Source organism: Pogoniulus pusillus, chromosome 27, assembly GCF_015220805.1.
Source record: "Pogoniulus pusillus isolate bPogPus1 chromosome 27, bPogPus1.pri, whole genome shotgun sequence".
Taxonomy (NCBI): Eukaryota; Metazoa; Chordata; class Aves; order Piciformes; family Lybiidae; genus Pogoniulus; species Pogoniulus pusillus.
The window spans coordinates 19,565,049-19,583,487 of NC_087290.1; the positions used below are offsets into that span (position 1 = coordinate 19,565,049).

General features: G+C 46.3%; 2 protein-coding genes across 4 annotated transcripts in view; both read right to left on the bottom strand.

Annotated features, from left to right (window-relative positions):
- Positions 1-1,970: 1,970 nt before the first annotated feature.
- PHLDA1 (pleckstrin homology like domain family A member 1) lies at positions 1,971-3,957 on the bottom strand. Its single transcript, XM_064166212.1, has 2 exons — positions 3,109-3,957; positions 1,971-2,928 (listed from the first exon to the last, which is right to left on the bottom strand). The coding sequence occupies exon 1, from the start codon at positions 3,579-3,581 to the stop codon at positions 3,114-3,116; it is 468 nt and encodes a 155-aa protein (XP_064022282.1). The 5' UTR covers positions 3,582-3,957; the 3' UTR covers positions 1,971-2,928; positions 3,109-3,113.
- Positions 3,958-11,058: 7,101 nt separating this feature from the next.
- The window catches only part of NAP1L1 (nucleosome assembly protein 1 like 1), a 28,794-nt gene continuing 21,413 nt past the window's right edge, over positions 11,059-18,439 (bottom strand). The window contains exons 7-15 of one of the 3 annotated variants that reach the window (XM_064166778.1): positions 18,189-18,317; positions 17,684-17,755; positions 16,947-17,086; positions 16,134-16,279; positions 16,031-16,050; positions 14,777-14,899; positions 13,822-13,854; positions 13,363-13,413; positions 11,059-11,777 (exon numbers count right to left, since the gene is read on the bottom strand). In XM_064166778.1, the coding sequence (XP_064022848.1) occupies positions 11,742-11,777; positions 13,363-13,413; positions 13,822-13,854; positions 14,777-14,899; positions 16,031-16,050; positions 16,134-16,279; positions 16,947-17,086; positions 17,684-17,755; positions 18,189-18,317 (750 nt within the window). In that variant the 3' untranslated portion in view covers positions 11,059-11,741. Of the gene's footprint in view, positions 11,781-13,362; positions 13,414-13,821; positions 13,855-14,776; positions 14,900-16,030; positions 16,051-16,133; positions 16,280-16,946; positions 17,087-17,683; positions 17,756-18,188; positions 18,318-18,439 lie in introns of all 3 variants that reach the window. The other 2 variants (XM_064166777.1, XM_064166776.1) reach the window with 2 other exon arrangements.

The following is an 18,439-nucleotide window of genomic DNA, read 5'->3' on the forward strand; positions in this document are numbered from 1 at the left end:
TCAATATAAACTGAAAACAAAACCCTCCCCCCCAAAAAAAAACACCAAACAACAACTAAAACCAAACAAAAAACCCAATCAGCCAAAACCAACCAACAGCCCCAAACCTGATGGACTTCAGAGCATGACAATGTTCACATCAGGCCATTTAGCCTCATTGACACTGACATGGTGTGAGCCACGCAGCCCAACCGTCCCCAGGGGACCCCATCCAATCTGGTCCCGTTCAGCTTCCGTCAGGCAGTCAGAGGCACAAGGGGAAGGCTTGATCCTTACGTGCATCCCTCCGGCTCAGGCAGCAGGCTGAGGAACAGCTCAGGGCGGATTCTGCGGCGTCACCATCTTGCAGGCTAAGAGTTTGGCTGGCGTAAGCGTTTTCATAAAGGTTACACAGCAGGCAATGGCAACCAGAAAAAGTCTGCTGATGACCAAACCAAATGGTTTTGAGAGCATCCCTAAACACATCTTAAGCAATGTAAGATGAAAGTGGGACAGTGACCTTGAAGTGGTGGAAAAAAGCAGGGCCAATTCAAAAGGCAAGCTGGCCATTTCACTGCCAATTCTGCCAGTAAAACTACTGTGTTCCATTTTAAAGTTCAAGTACTTCCAGGAGAGCAGAGTCACAGATTGCGGTGGCATTTGGGAACTTGCACCCACTGGGGACAACAGTCTCTGGCTCTCCTAGAGCAGCGTGTGTGTGCCTGATCACATCGGAATTAACTCTCATCAGCTACATCTGTCCTTCAGGCGGCTAAAATGTAGTTTAGTAGGTGAGATATCAGTGACACATCTGCATATCTGACAGGTGGATTAGCTACTCAGTAAACTGTAATTAATGACTCTAAACAGAGGAGACAAATTACAAATTGCAGCCTACTTGGCAAGTCTTTGTCCTGCTCATCAGAGCATCCCTCACAGATCTAACATCCAAAATGTTAGCAGAATGACAATGCAGGTGTACAGAGATGTGGAAATTGGTTATTACGATTGCCAAGGCAGCAAATCTAACCCTCAAAGATGCAAGGCACCTTCCTTTCCAGTTAGTTTCAAAGTAGTATCTTTGTTAGGACAGCTGCAACCTACCAGCCTGACCTCACTACACAGCCTTGTCAAGGGCCAAATCAGGGAGAAGTGCTCAGGAGTAGCCACAGAGGCTTGGAGTGTGCACCATGACATGCTCTGCACATCTGGGTATGTGACCCCAGCACATGAGGGCAAGGAACAAAAGAGGAGGGCTAAAAGAGATCTCAATTTACTCCTTATGGGGCTGAGCTTATGATTAGGGTGTAGAGGAAGGGACCATCATCTGCAGCGGCCAATCCCCTCGAGTGTCACTTCAGTCTTCTGTTTTAAGCACTTAGAGCTTGAACCAAGCGTGCATGGCTCTCATAGTCAAGTTTTGCCTCAGTCACACAAACAGTAGCGTCCTGCATGTGTGGCTTTTAAAGATTTTGCTTACATTCACGTCACTTGTAGAGGGGCCAAAAGCCATTTCCCTCACCACACTAGTTAAAATAAATAGCTCCACGGCTGCAACTTTCTACTTCGAAGCAGAGACAACGGTCCCTGATGCTCAGCCCCACCTGCAACCTACCCCTCCATCCAAGCCGGTGCTGCGGCAGCACTGCAGTGAGGAACCATTGCCCTATCCCGGACAGCGCAGCGGCTTGCACCCAGCTCCCTCCCCGGCACCGCGGAGAACAGCTCCAGGTTGCTCTCACCAGTAGCCCCAGCAAAATTCCCACCGGCTTTTAAGAGGCACAGGCAGGCACAGCAGCTGGGCGGTGAGCCCTTTGTCTTCCAGCTTCAGGGCTCTGTGAGTGACGCTGGAGGTGAGGTCGCAGCCTCTCGACATCTGACCGCACTGAGCACCAACACTCACCTCCTTCACCTCAGCTAGAGAGCAACTTGCAGCTAACGAAAACTGTGACCAAGAGAATGCCTTTGCACATCAACACACATAAACTGGATTTTAAACTAGGGGTTGCTTTAATACAAGGCATTTAAGAGCTACCACGAAAATTCAGCATAGGTGGAGAGCTCAGACTGCTTGCAAGCCAACCATGCCGAGGCAGCCCTGAACTTGGACACTAAGAAGCATTCACAGACTCTTTTCTGGCCCTGCAGCCTAGGAGCATCACACCAAAGAGGTGAGCAGAATCCAGCTGCCATCCTGGATGGCAAAAGAGGTCAGTCAGGACCCTCTCTGCTCATACAGTCACCAGAGGGGTGCTCATCTCAGAACAATGAGCAACGTCACTTTCTGAACTACCAAGGGTGAGTGAACTTCTTCATCTTCCTCCACGCATCACATTTTGAAAGGAACACACTTGCACCCCAGGCTGTAATTGTTAGCCTCACCGGGTTTCTTTATGCAGTATGGGCTCTAGACGAATTCCAAACCACACATCACATTTTCCATGTCAGGGTAACATAACAGATCTCGAGCAAAACTGGAAAGCTCTTTTGTCAAATTGCACACGGCCAAACCACTTTGTAGTTCCTCTTGGGAGCAAATGTATGCCTTGATTTTCCTTTGCCTTTTTGAATATAGCCTACATTCAGAAGTGTCTTGCAAGAAGGCTTTAAAAAAAGCCAAAACCCCAAAACAACTTCAAAACCCAACCAACTCCAATAAATAAAATAAAATACATTAAAATAGAGTTACAGTGCATCATGTCTCCTAGAAGTCCCACTGCACCAGCGGACACTTTCCAAGGTCCATAAATAATAGATTTGAAATGCTTCTCGGCACCGAGGGTGGCAAGGCAGCAGCAGCAGCTGGCTGGGTTCAGGTTGTTGAGCCGCTTCTCTCCAGTCCACCCGCATCTCTGGCGCTTGCCCAGTTGCCCAGTTTCTCACCCACTGAAGTACGTCCGCCACAAACGCGCTCAGTCCCGCTTCCCCGAAGCCCTCCGCTGACTTAACCTGCAATAAGACAGCACGGCGCAGGGCAGCCGGCGAGCCGAAGGAACGGCGCCCGGAGCCGATTCTGACAGCCGGGACCCGCGTTGCGCGGCCGGCTCCAGCCCGGGGCGCCCGAGGGGCGGCCAGAGGAGCGCGGGTGGGCCGCGGGGCTGGGGAGCGGAGCGGGAGCGGTGTCCCTACCTGCGCTAGGCGGAGTTGGAGGCGGTGCGGAGGCGCGGGCCGTGCGGCTGCTGCGCCAGGTGCTGCTGCTTCTGGCGGGTGGAGCGGACGGCCAGGATGGCCTGGCGGTTCTTGTACTGCACCATCTGCAGCGTGATCGCCGCGTTCCAGCCCTGCTCCTGCGCGCACCGAAAGTCGATCTCCTTCCCCTCGGCCATCACCACCGTGAAGTACACGTACTTGCCCTTCCGCTCCACGCAATCCACCGTCTTCATGTTGGAGAAGTGAAGCTCCTTTATCTTGGTCCCCGGTTCGGCCGGCATCGGCGGCGGCGGCTGCTGCTGCTGCGGTTGCGGTGGCTGCTGCTTCGGAGGGATGAGGAGCAGCCCCTCCTCCGTGAGGATGCAGCGCTTCTTCTTCCAGAGCTGCAGGAGCCCGTCGCTCCTCTTCTCCAGCACGCCCTCCTTCACCGCCTTGCAGCCGCTCTCCAGCATCCTTCTCGCATGGGCCGGCAGGGCCGACGTCCTCCGTCTGCAGGGGCTGGGGTCGGGGGGCAGCCGGCACCAACCGATGACTCTCCGCCCCGCGCCGGCTCCGAGGCGGAGAGCCGGGAGCGTCCCGGCCCGCAGGAAGCGGAGCGGCTGCCGCCCGTGCCGCGGCGTGGCGGGCAGCGGCGGGCGCGCTGCCGGTGCAGGCGAGTGTGTCGGCGGACTTCTCCCTCCCCTCGGCTTTTGAAGGCGCCTCTCCCGCCTCGGAGTGACACCCAGTGGAAAAGACGGCTCCTTCCGCCGGCACCGGGGTAGCCCAGCGCCACCGACGGCGCGGCCGCGGTGCCGAGCGGCGAGAAGCGCAGGCAGCTGTCGCCCCGCCCGTTGCCGCCTACGGGGCGCTCCCCCGGCCTAGCCTGGCCGCCCCTCCGCTCAGCACTGGGCAGCACCGCCGGCCCCCCGCCCCGCCTCCCAGGCAGCGCACAGAACGGCTGCGGGGCTTCCCCGCTCCGTCTGCTATCACGGGGACCACAGCAGCGAGAGCGCTTCGGCTTTCACCGCCGTATCCCGGTAGCATTCGGAGTGCATTTCGTCAGCCTTCTCGCGTGGAGAACAGCAGCTAAGGACCCCTCTTTGGTACGTTTTGGTTCAAGCCCGACAGAGCTAGTGCCAATTTCCAACAACCATCATCACCCCATCGCACACCTTAGCCCTGCCTAAAGCAGGGATCCATACCACATGCCAAAAGGAACACTCATCGTGTCCATGTGCTGATGTTCCAAAGTGAAGGAAAACCACCCCACAACAAACCATGCTGGTGAGGAGCTAGGACCATTTCTCTTACTATTCTCTCTGTAACCACACGTTTGATTATTAATAAAATCTCGGGGAATCATTCAAATTCACTTGAGTAGAAACATGACCCAAGATTAATATTAAACCACGTTTTAAGTCTTTTGATGTATTAGATGCAAATGAAAACCCCACGCAGCAGAATGTGGCTGACAAGGGCAGTGTAAGCTCAATGCTCTAAGTCTCATGCCAGGTTCAAGAGCACTGGTTTTTAAGATATGTATTTCACATGGTCATAAAAAAACCCTTCTCACACACCTGGCTGCTAGGAAGCAGGTCACGGTGTAGCACAGGTCAGGGGAGGAAAAAAACACAATGATAGCGTTAATGGAGTTTTATATCAAGTAAGATTTTAGAAAGGGTTTCCTCCTATAATCTTTCTCTTGAAGTTCAAAGTTAATTTTGATAAATTGTTGAGAGGTAAACCATTAAGACAGCAACAGCAATTAAATGTACTTAGCTGCTTTACCTTTCCCTTTCCTGAGGTACCTGAAAGGCATTCAAAGTCAGTAGCACAGGCAGCATGCTACCATGAGCTTAACAGATTCGGTTAGCATCTTGAACATACATCTCTCTAAAGAACAGACTCTTCTCCTTAGAGCTTTACATGCTGCAAGATTCAGCTCGCTCTCACCACCACCTCACATGGATTTTAACAGCAATGCACAAACTCCAAGAGATATCAGCACCTGTCCCAGCTTGAAACTATAGGGTTAAAAAATCTTCTGGGGACTGGAAGATTGTTATTCAATCCCATAATTCTGCTATCTCTTTATAAACTCACAACAAGGTCAGTGTGCTCTCCTTTCCTCCTCCTCCTGCCCTGTGTGGCAGGAGCCACTTTATCGGGAAGAACATGTAAGCAGCAGGCCTCCAGAAGCTTGTTTTAGGCCTCTTTGGGTGGCAGAGGCACTGGGGAGGGAGGACTGGAGCACTGGGGAGTATTAGATTTAGTTTTTTGGGATGGGGGAAAATTCAAGGGGGTTTGCCAGGGATGCAGTAATTGCTTTGTAATGTCTCTCTGTATCTCTGTCCAAATGTAATCCTGTATTTGTTTCTCCAATTTCATTTGAGAGTTTAATTTCTGTAGGCTACCTTTAAAAAACCATGACAGCACCATTCAAGTGTTCACTGCCCTGTGCAGCTAAGCTCCCCAGCACAAGCACCTGCACTGGGAGCCACTGGTACACACAGGAGGTGCTTCACATATGGCTTCAGCGAGGTCAGGACTGGTTTTTCACCTGATGGGTTCTGCATCTGCCTCTGCAGTCCTGCTTAAATGAATCACATGGGCAGAAACTTAAATGTGACACTGTCAAACCAGAACATAGCCTGGTTAAAATATATTCCTCTATGCCAAACGGCTTCACGAAGATGCTGAGTTCATGCAAGGCCTAACCCCACAGACAACTAAGTGAACGGTTTCAGTTGTTGCTCCCTTGCTGGAAGCAGAACAGCTCTCTGCTGCCAGCTGAATGCACTAATCAGCAGTATGGGAACTCACCTCGGAATGCTGCACTGTAACACTTAGGGACATTCAAATCTACAGATGAGGTGGTAGTGTCAGTGGTTTTGCTTGCTCTCAGTACTAATATTGCAGTCTGATTAAAGGAAAAAGTGCAAAGACCAGCAGGGAAGACCACAGATTTTAATCAAATCTAAAGGAGAAAAGGACTAAATCCTAAAGCCGTTCTACTGAAGCCTTCCATGGCATAAAATTCTCTAGAGTTTTGAATATCAGTTTTAACTCAACTCTAAACACCAATGGACATCTGCTCACTTCATTGCCAGAGAAATTCACCACAGCATGTGCAAATCCTCAGTGCAAACTCACTCCTGCAAGCCAGCAAACATCAGCACCCATCGCAATGCTGGCGCAGCGCTCGGGTGAAAGCGAGGAGACACAGACAGCTGCACAGAGCCAGCGCAGCAGCAGCTGCCAGTGAGGGGAAAGACTTCACTTCTCTAGACGAAGTCAGAACTGAACTCCTGAAAATGTTTCACATTAGTATTTTGAAAATCCACTCTGAAGGCAGTTCGGTGCCACTAGGTTACCCCACACAGATGTTACTTCCCCTTACATACATAGTTAAACCTTTGCACCTCTCTGATCCATGGCCGTTACCTACCTGGAAGCTTCATGAACTGGGCAGCTGCCGCAGCCCTTTCTCTTGCAGTACTCCACTCGATGTGCAGATGCCTCCTAGTGTTCAGGCCTGAAATACTACAGCCTTGAAAACCATAACCTGCTCCTCCGAAGTCACTGCAGCCAAGATGCATTCATTACTTACTGAATTTCCCCTTCTCCGTGTTCCAAGTTGATACAAGTAACAGTAATGTTTGGATGGTGAATACACTGTCCTGCTCCATTATCCTCACTTAGACTCAAGTAGTGCGAAGTCTCTCTCTAACCTTAATTAAAGAGTAACTATAAGAAGAATTAGCTAAGAGTTCTAATCTCAGAGTCAAGATAAACCTTGGGTTTGGGTAGTCACCCTGAAAGACTAAAAAGTCCAAAATTATACTAACGCTCCCCTGCAGCGAGTGGCCTGACACCAGCTGTCAGCTATTCCTTCCAAAGCATGCTAAGCCTGTCCTGAGTGACAACCCTTAAACACAGCCATTTCTCCTCTTACTGAGAAGAGGCTAAACAGAAAAAGGCTTATGAGGGAAACCTAGAGGAAACATGAGCTGATCACTGCCAGGCAGAAGGAAAACCAGGGGAAAAGTAGCCAAGGGTTGAGAAATACATGGCAAAGAAATGCATTGCAATATGCAATTAAAGCAATTAGACAGTAAGTGGTCACTGCTCAAGGAACCTTCCTGATCTTTACCACCCCCCATACACTCCACTGGGACCTACTGCTGACTACAGAGTGGAGCACAAACACATGATCTGGGGATAGAACTGCCCTTCTGCAGATTCCATCTCAGTGCCTGCACACACCCCACAGCACACCAAAGCCTGACCATAACTGTCTAACAGGTGGCCCCCAGCGTTAGTATTCCCTGCAGCCCACGGCACTACCTAAGCAGGAGATGGCAGTCCACAGACTCCTGACATGGCAGCTGCTCCAGCCTGGCTTTTCCAGAGCCCACAGCACTTCCGAGAGCACTGTCTGCCAAAAATATTGAAAAGCACTTCAACACACACTGCAGAGCAAAGCCAGCCTGCAGAGGGCTTAAATGACCTGATCTTCTAGGTGTGATCGCCTGCTGAGACAAGCATGAGAGTTCAGAACACTGCCGCTCATCAGCTGCAGCGCGGGTAAGACTGGGCAGATACTAGCAACACTAGAGCATGGCAAAGTAAAACCCAGAACAGGAGTGAAGCCCTCTCTGGAGCTGCACAAAGATAATTCTTCTTGTCAGCTCAGCACACTTAGGTACTGGTGAGAACAGCAATGACCCCTCTGCCACAGCCCTGCGCATCCCCTTCTGGCGCACGCCTAATGGACCCAAAAGCAGGACAGCTTCTCCTCTGCTCGCAGCACTCCCTCTGGTCTGCTGCACTTGCTTCAAGTTTCCTGCCAAAGCAGAGACACAGCCCACATGTGGAAGGCCACTGGTTCTGAGCAGAGGTCTAACACTGAGTATTTCAAGAGTGACCAAACAAACACACCTTGTCCAACACGCCACATGGACAACCTTCCACATCTCCACTCTTTGCTGTGGGCAAGCAGCAGCCATTCAAAGCCACTGCAGGCTTGCAGGGAATAAGTGCACCTCCAGAGCTAAGCAGTTAGGTAATGAAACCCAGTGTGGGAACAACTTTTCTGACCCATGAACTCTTGGACTGGAGGATGCTGTATCTATAGAAGGGAGAAAGTGCTGTAGAGCTGAGTCTACCTAATCCAAAGGCAGTCCAGCTCTAGCCCCAAACCGCTCCATCATGAGACTGTTCCTGTGGCACTGAAGAGTTTTGTATCTTTACATCATTAAGCATGCCAGCACAATCCTCCTCAACACAGGGAACATGGGAAGCAACTGCTGCATAGAGCCCTTTGCAAATAGACATACACAAACAGATAATCATCTGAAGTTTCCTATCGATTTTGGGATCAGGTCTACAACAACAGACTTTAAAAACAGCTTAAATACCATCTTGGAGACAGAGACTACCACATCCAGTTCTGGTAGGTTTCTGTTCTGCTGTGTTCTGTGACTTATATAAAGACAGGCCCAAGTTAGAGTATCTGCTTTGTAGCTGGGGAAACAAAAACATCAAGAACGCAGCTTGGGCTCAGCAGTAGGAAGTGTTGCTACACCTAGCATCTAAATAGCCAAGGTAAGATTCCTAACTGCACCCAACACGACCTTTCTCCAGAAAGCAACCTGAGAAATCTGAGCTAAAATCTGGTCCACCACTTTAAGGATATTGTAATTCAATTTTTTTTTTAGCCATTAACAAACTTCTATCAGATAGGAACTCTGTAGTGCTAATGTAATCCCACGCATCATTGCCGGCAGAGCAGAATTCACCAAGAAGCATCACTGTCCACTGAGTACCCTTCCCTCTCACCCAAAGTTTCAGTTTCATTCTCCTGCCTCTTCCATAACCAGCTCCCTGCTCTCACCCTAAGAAGGTAGTTCTCCCTTCAGTACTGCACCCAGAACTGGTCAGAAGGCATCGTTTACACAGGTTCTAAGTTCTGGTGAGTACAGCAACAACCAATCAAGATATCCTATTCTGATGACACATTTTCATAGCTTGAACTGGTGAACAAGGTAAGCTCTCCTCCTCAAGCACTACTGATACAAACCCATGGGAAGTGAAAGGAATGAGTCACAATAGTCCAAACAAGGTTGAAAGTTTAATGTTCCTGCGACATGCTGCCTTTCGGAACTGCTAAACAAGTGTCAGTGAGCACAAAACTACATTGAGCACCAAAACAGTTTTTATTTAACTGATGCCATGAGAACTGGCACCTCAGTCTGTAGGATCATAACCTTCCCTTTGCTGCAGTCTGGAGAGCACAAAAGGTTAGTCTAGAGAGAAGCTTACCAAAAATCCATCAAGAGAGGTGGATTCATGGCTCTGGATCTTGCAGGCTGCAGATGAGTTTTGACATTACCAACTCCCCTTCCAAAATATTGTATCCCACTGTGTCACAGGGAGAGATCGAGGAGAAAGCAATCTAAACAAGCCAAACTTCTGAAGAATAGTGGCCTTTGGAATACATGAGACAGTTCTAACAGTGCTTTCTCTTCTTAAGATTTGCCAGATGCTGTTAGTAAAAATGGGCTAGATCTAAGGAAGGACTTCAACACCTACTGGAGCAGGGCTTTGGGGTTCATTCTTTTGAACATGAGTGCTCAAACGCAGAATGTACCTCCAATTGTGTCTCTGCATGCCCTGAATTTCCAGTTAAACTTAATCCTAGGAGACATTCAGAAGAGACCCAAATGACACTTAGACATCTGGAAAGTCAGTGCCTCAAAGGCTAAGCACGTTCTGCAGGATACATGTCATCACAAGAACACAACCACAGCTACCAGAGAATGTGTCAGTAACTTTTCACTGCACTATGATCTGTGGGTTACCTAGAAACACTGAAGAGCACAGCTTCAACAGTACTGGTTCTATGTACAGATATACACAACTAGAGCTCCTCTCCCACATCCATGGATGTCTGGAGAGGATAAAGATGATGCCTGACAGGGATTCTGAAATTAAGCAGGATGTTGGTTAAGCCTTTAAGGAGTAAGGAAAACAAAAACACAAAGAAAACAAAGCCAAACAACTTCCCACTGAAAAACAAACAAAAGAAAGCAAACAAAAAATACCCCAAAACACATTAAACCTCCTTTCTCACAGCAGGGCTGAGGATCCAGGACAGCACTGGGGAAAACTCTCATTCTGCCTCACTACCTACCCCCTCCAAGCAAGAGGCATACTAGAGAATCCCTTCTGTCAGCCCCATCCTCAGGTGGCTGTTGCATCTTGCTTGACCTTTTCAAACCAGCATTTCACTGTCTGGGAAAATTCAACTGGAAGACATCAGTTCAAGGCAAGTACATTCAAATCCACGTCTCAAGAGACCTTTAGTGCTGAATGACAGGCAAACTTAAGATGAGAAGGCTCTTCCATCTGCATGTCTCAATGGGCAACGAACATCCAACATGGAAATAGTATGAACTAGAATGTGCATACAAGTGTACAGAACAGAGCATTAGGTGGGGAGAGAGGAATTCCTGGGTGTAGGTTTGCAATTCTGCAGAGGCTTGACTTAGTGAGAACGAGCTCTAATACAGCTAAGTGTCCCAGCACTCCCTCAGGCTGCCAGGCAGATTGCTTGGGACAACCCAGCCCTTCTGTCTCCACAGACTGGAAACCCAAGGCACGTTTCTTGGTTCCGGACTTCACACTAACAGCCAATGCCTTGGACAGCAGGCAATACTGAAGTCCTTCATCAGACCTAGCCCCTATTCTAGGAACTTGTTTTGGGAAATCCACTCCAACACCTAGGTCAGGTTCACAAGGATGGCTTGCTTTTGAAGTGCTGTGCAAGTTACTTGTTGTTCAGTAACTCTCAGCTTTTGTTTCTGTTAAGTAGCGAACTGCAGCGTGAAAGATACACCTCACCAGTTTACAGATGCAGGTAACACATCATAATAAACCAAGACTAGCTTCTGAAAATACTAGGCTTTATTCACACCCCAGTGGTAAACAATAACCTCATGACTAGGTTTCTCTTGTAGATCACTATGTCACAAAAATACAAACCCCATAGCATAAACAAGCCGACAGTCATGAATGTTTAATGTGGTCTTGCTGGAAAGTCAACAAGCTCTACTTAGTCTTCTCAAGGAGTCAAACTCAAAACACATCATCATCATCATCTCCTGGTTAGTACAGGTCACTGCCATCGCTAGAACAAAGTAATGAAGGCACAGCTAGTGCAAGCAGACTTAAACCCGTTCCGACTACTGGGCTGAGAAATACTTTGGTTGGTTCTTCAACAAAGATTGGTTTAAACAAAGATTGGTCTCAGTTAACAGTTCTGATAATCTTCACAGCTGCAGTCTAATAGCTACATGACAAAGACTTCACAAGAATCAAACTATGTAGCAATGAATCAACATTCATGCTTTAAGGGATTTACTGCATTCTACGTTACTGGCAGAAAATTAGGCTCTTCAGATGCTAGGCAGGTTGAACCTACATTTTAAACTGGTTCTTACGTGTTTATTCTTTTTAACAAAATGGTTACTTAATTCTACCAAGATACAAAACATAAGGCTGTAAGTAACTAATAGTTGTGTTTAGGCTATTACAGTGCAGGTAATCCTCAAGGCCACATACACACTGCTTCACTGCTGCTTGCATTCTGCTGGGTTTTGATCCTTCTGCTGAGAGAAAAAGGAAACATCAGTTTGCAGACACCAGTGTTTTAGAAGCACTATTAATACTGCTAAGCATATTCCATCAAGTTCCAGGACTACTTTTCCATCTTCTCCCTTAAAGAAGGGCCTAATGTTACTAATGCCACTGTCTCTGCATGTAGCAGCTGCCAGTGCCTGTTAGTGCCCAGGTACAGGATTGAAGAACAAAAGTCTCTTCAGGACTAAGTGTGCTGGGATACTCCGAAAGACACTACCACTGGGAAAAGCAGATACTAACACCCCCCAGCTCTGAAGGAGTAATGAGGCCCTCTACTCAGTTTAAGGCAAAGGCTTACACCAGAAGCAACTGCAGAGTAATGTGATGGAACACTAAATCATAGTTCATTCCCAACCCTCTGCAGTAAATTCTAGTTCTGTTCTGTTGAAACAGACAACCAACAATACCCTACACTAAAATGGAAATGTAAGCAAAAGGCCTGGGGTGTGCAGGAGGGAGCAGGACAGAGCTCTGCTGCAAGCTTTCCTCCACCCCCTCGGACTGGATAGCTATTCCAGTGCCACAGAGCTTTCAAATTCAGCTACTTTTCAGCCTATGATCAGCTTACAACTACTTATTCCTAAGGCTCTGGTACTACTGCTGTCTCTATCTCACTGGAAGTTCACTCTGGGCACACTGTCCTGCGTCTTTAGCCTATGAAAGCCAACCTGCAACGGTGCAAATAAGCCCATCTTGCACTTGTTTCATTTGCATTCCAAAACCTTCTTGAACAGAAAGCAATCCACATAGACTACAGCAGATTAAACATCACCAGCAGGCTGTACATTTTGATCAACAGTTCTACATCTAAGTAGTACCATGCTCAGAATAGTAACTCAATAGTACTTTGATTGTAGCTCAGACAATTCCTACTAAGGAATATGCTGCTCCTCCTTTGACACTGCAAGCACGTTTTGCAACAGACATTATTGCACACAGATTTCATTTTCAGGACTGAAACTTTCACCTGTCACTGCCAGATGATTTCAGATGGCCAAATGTGCCTTTCCCTCTGACAGGAAAGAGATAGGAATTGAGTGGCTCCCAATCAATTTTCCAGCACATTGAGCCTGCCTGGCAATCTGCCCTGCCCATAGAGTAAGAAATCTGACAGTTGCTTTGGCCTTTTCAGAGTTTAGTACCGGCTGTGGGTGCACTCCTGAACCTTGACTACCTCTAGATTTTTCTCTACCCTGAAAAAGCCTTATTTTTGCACCCTGCTGGCAAAATCTGCACCAGAGTCAGCTTCTGGCAGGTTCCCAAAATCTGAATCTGGATTACTTCCTCTTCTGCATGTTTATGGGGTATTTTCACTATTAGCAGTGGCTTGGTGCAAGTTAATTGCACAGAAGCCCAAGCCTGACTAATTTCTGCACTTAAAGCCAGAAGTTCCTATTACAAAACTGGTTAATGGAGAAAACCTCTCTAAGAGTTGCTCTACCAATATTAGTCTGTCAGAACTGGAACTGCAAAAATCACTATTCAACCTACAGAAAATACTCAACATGTGTATGCATACAGAGACTTCAAACATTCTTTTTGATTCCTTACTTTTGGGTCATAATCAGGATCATTTTCTTCATCTGCTTCTTCTTCCCCCTCCTGAAAGAAAACATTTGTTTACATTTCTCTAGCTTATCCTGAGGCACTTTCAAGATTGAATGACACTCTTCAGTTACTCTGAAATCACCACTTCCACTTAGGTGTATTTTATTGCCCTCCACAGAGCACAATCTTTGCACATCAACTGCAACTTAACTGGCAAGGTACCTTAAAGTCACTTTTGTTTCATGTGAGTCTGGGTGTTTTTTGGCACTTTAGCTGTGTTGATTTGGTGGTTAGGTTTTTATTTTAGTGTTCACCCTGGATACAAATGATGGTGGTGAGCTTTGTATTTATATGTAACACTTAAACTCTGTATTCAGAGCACTCAAAAACTAAAAGGAGCTTGTTCCAGGTAACAAATGACTAAAGGGAAACCATTTAAATCAAGGTTATCTGTCAGCTTACCTCATCATCTGCCTCTTCACCTTCTTCATCATACTAGGAGAAAAAAAGAATAGTTTTCGTTGTCATAAGTACAGCCACCTATAGCTCAGGTAGGCATCAGAGACAATATTTTGTTGTGTTCTAAGAGAACTTCTCAAGCCTGATAGATTCAAAAGTGCTTTACACACCAGCATGAGCAATGCTCAGTCTAATCTTAGACTATGCTCTGGCAGAGAAAAGAGTCTGAAGCTCCTTACTTGCAACACTGCAAGAGATTATTAGACTGTGCTAATAGTTCTGGCCAGTAGAGTGTCTCAAAGCCTAAGACAATCCACAGTCAGTAACTTCCCTGTTCCACCTCCCGCAGCAAAGGCTTTGGACTAAGGCCTACCATTTACATGCTAAAAATGATTGAAGCTAGGGCTGACTGTGATCAAATCAAACTGTCAAACCATCCTTGTTTGCACAGAGGCAGAAGAAAGAAAATATTTCACCCACATGTTTCCGGGGCTTTGTGGTTCATTTTTCAAGCCTAGAACCTTTAAAAGCATTTAATTTCAAGCTTTGGCATGCTCTGAATGCTTTTAGCACTTTAAGAAGAGTGCCGTGCTGAAAGGATCAGGCCTGCATCTCAAGGAACTTGGTAGCCCAGTACCACTGTAAGCACAAGCAGGCTGAGCAGCTAAACAGACTGATCCGTTCTCTGGCAGCTCATTATAGTTCCACCAAAGTACTGGGTGCACCACCCTAGCAATGCCTTATACCCAAAATTCTACTCAGCTTCTAAACCTTCAGCATCCCCCATTACCATTTCAAAGCCTAATTACTTTTGTGCTGCTCTCTGCTGAGTAATCAAGGCAGATCAGATGAAATTACTGTTGACATACTTGCTCCATTTGAAGGACACCGACACTGTAAGTGAGAAACTACCCAAAGTCTTTAAGCAGCATTACTTCTGCAGGATCACTATACTCACATCATCATCATCATCTTCAATGGCTTCTCCTGTGAAGTACAGCACCGACCGGGGCACTATGCGCTCGCGCAAGAAGTGACCTATTTCAAAGTCTGCAGCAAGGATTGCCTCAGAGTCATCATCCTGCACAAAACAACATTACTTCCTAAACCACACAGACAGCCACTTCTGACACACAGGCCTCCTTCGTGGCCAGATGTAGACAAATCCCACAGTGATGGTTTGTGTTCAGGACTTGCTGTATAGAGAATCTCTCTGAACAGCCTACCTGCACTATGCACCAGATTGGTTGTATTCCATAGGCACAATCATACAAAGTTCTGCAGTTCTACCCTCTCCCCACCCTCAATTCGCTTTTGTTCCAAGCAGAAAAACTGTTTAGGATCTCCCATAGAGTTCCAGTCCCTATGCACAACACTCTTAAGAATTAAACAGTTACCAGATGAGCCTAGATGAAGATTTTGCAAGCTCACTCCAGTTCCTGCAGTGCATCTATCCCATGCTGCCTGTTAGACAAGCCCTTGTAAAGCACTTGAGAACCTACAGTAGCCCAATCCAATCCCAGGTTTTCTCTCATGTTTACACATCACACCTTCTGCTGTCTCCCACCTGAAAATTCTCTTCAGTTTTAACATTATGAACATACAAATTTGGGCATTCATGCCAACTGGAGTTCTAACAGTATGCCTCAGGAGCCTTTCATCAGATTTCTCACTGAAGCTGCATACATACTCAGTACTGGGTTTGTGGCTTTAGTAGTTTTTCTCCTTACAAAAACATGGGTTACTGCCAGAATTTTCTATCAGTGAGCACACCAGAGAAGTGGGCTCTGGCAGCTTTCTACACTTATCACTCTCTCCAAGAGTTACTAGCTTGGCAATTTCTAACACGTAAATTACAAACCGGATAGATGCAGCCATTGGAGAAGATCATCCAAGCAGCACACAAAGGGAGAGACTTAAACACCACCCATTAGACCAAAGGCCACTAATAAAGATCACTACCTTTGTACAACTGAACAGTTCGCGATTTCAGGAAAGATAAGCTCTTAATTTACTAAGCTGAACTCCACCATCCAACTCAACAAACACTTCCTCCAATATATACAACTCAGGCACATTATATTAAATACAGAAATACTACAGCAGAAGCTTTTGAACAAAGTCCCAGTTTCAACACACACTCTGTGCATAAGGCAGGGATTCTATTGGTGTTCCTCCTCCACACCTCCATATGTTAAGAAAGCCAGCTTACCAGGTCTCCACTTTCAGGAACTGTAGAAAGAAGAAGAAACAAGAAGTAAGCTAAGCACACACTGCATCTGAAGTGAATGCAGATCAACGGATGTTCAGTTTACCTTCAGGAGGACTAAAGAAGTTGAAGAAAGAGTCATTTGTAACGGTTTTTGTCACTGTTCTAACTGTTCCACGACCCTTATGTTTCTGCTTCTTCTTAATGGTTTTCAAAGTAACATTCTTTCCTTTTTTCCAGTCTATTTGGCAACTGAGGAGGAAGAAAAAAGCAGACAGCTGCAAGCTTAACCCTGACTGTGCAGTGATAGGCTCTAAACGAGTTATCACTCAGGAAAACAGCCAGAACATTAAAGAGCCATTAAGAACGAACAACTAACAGGCCATGATGCATAGAGCTCCGATGTAGCCATAGGGATAATATGTAAAAGCTGGGTTTCTCTCCTCCTCCTGTTCTCAAGAGAAGGGATGCCTATAAAGGGATTCTTTCGAATGAGAAATAAGAGCTAATTCAGAACAAAGGACATCACTGTGAAAGGACTGTGGCAGCTCTTAAAGCCAGCAGAAATTTGGATTCCTGTTCTCCTTTTCTCAAGCAGATCAACTGCAAGACACTCAGTTCAACACTTAAAACCAACTCAACCTACTGCACTGCAGTACAGAAAGTAAAACTGCAGTAGAGATAGCATCATCCACCTTCCAGTTCAGCTTTAGTGATGGCAGAACAGGACTTGCAAACAAACACCAATTCTTTGTTTTAATTTATGTGCATTTACACCACATATATTGGCAAACTGTAATATAAAAGGTAATTCTGTATGTTGTATTGAGTTACTGAAAAGCACTAAAACACCAAGTTGAACCCAGCTCTTTAGGAGTTGTTAGGCAGTAATATCTAATTTGCAATTATCAGCACTCACCCTGTACACCCCATGATTTCTGGTCCATCAAAGGAGAAGGGGTCAGAGTCATCCGGCTCTGACCTCATTCTGTATGTCTTTGTCAAAACTTCATTTGTGAAGTAGTCATTCGGTTCAAAATGAAATTCTAATGTGAAGCTCTGTAAAAGAATTGCAGAATGGCAACTTCAGTAGGTTGGCAACACAACCCTGAACTTCTCAACACTTAAAATCCCAACCCCAAATCTACCCCTTCCAATGAAGACATGGTGCACATATGTAACATCCTGGAATTTGCTGCCCACATGGTACAAAAACATCTTCAAATGTTTTCATCCACTATGCTGATGTTCTGCACACGGCGAGCATACTGCCTGCAGCAGCAGATCTCCCAGGGCACAGCCCTACGCTAAGGTACAGAGACAGCTTGTCCATTTAAAACATTAAAACTGATCAAGCTGTCTGATTCCTGGCAAGAGCACTATAAACGATTGTAACAGTTATGCCAAAATGGTATCAAAAAGTGAAACTTAGTCATCAGCTGTTTAGGCCAAGAATTTGGATTTGAAGGTTACATTAAGGACACATTCATCCATACAGAACTGCAGACCTAATACTAGTCTGTCCTGGTTATTTTAGATGACAAGCAGCACATTTCTTATGACTGCCCTAAGACAACTGACTGCCACAGAGCACATTACTAATATACAAGTCTGAAGATAACACAAAAATAATCTAATTTAACAGGTGAAACCAACCATAGGCTGTCCAACTTCTGAAAATTTCACTTTCACATCTTTTAAGTGTTTCAGGATAGGTTCATCATGTTCCTGTAAAGAGAACCGTTTGTTCAATGTTTATAATATCCATTTGTACAGATTTAAGAGCCTGCAGAGCTGAAAAGTCATTTAGAGCAAGTTTTACACAGGACAGTGCTGAACAGTCATGAACGTGAACAGCAGGTGGCAACAAGGGCTGTAGAGCTTCCACTGCCGCAGGTAACTCAAAGCCATGCAAACACCAAGTACAGCTGCTAACAGTATCTAACATACCCCTGACACACACTTCTGTAAGCACAGGGAGTTCACTGCTAAGGTAAAAGGAGTTCAATAAATAACATAAGGAGGGATTTCAGCCTGCTCGGTGCCTTCATCTAAGTCAAGTACCAGAGATGACATCCAAGCACTTGTTCTTTATTCACTCCCCACAGAAAAAGTAACATACTGCTTCTATTACCACAAACAAGCCGGAACCACCACCTACCTGTACCATGTCACTGAGCAAGTCCACATTCTTGAATACTGTCAGCCAAAACTCAGGAATTCCTTTAGGGTCTTCTTTTTCTTCATCTTTTTTTTCCTCTTCAAGCTTGGCTTTCTCTTTCATTTCCTCCTTGATAGAATAAAAATGTTAGCTTTTCCTAAGTGACCACAAAGCTCTTCAAGTTTTAGATTGCTATCAGCACAGACTCTCATCTGCCTGTTTTGAACAGTCACTAAGAATTACTACAAGCA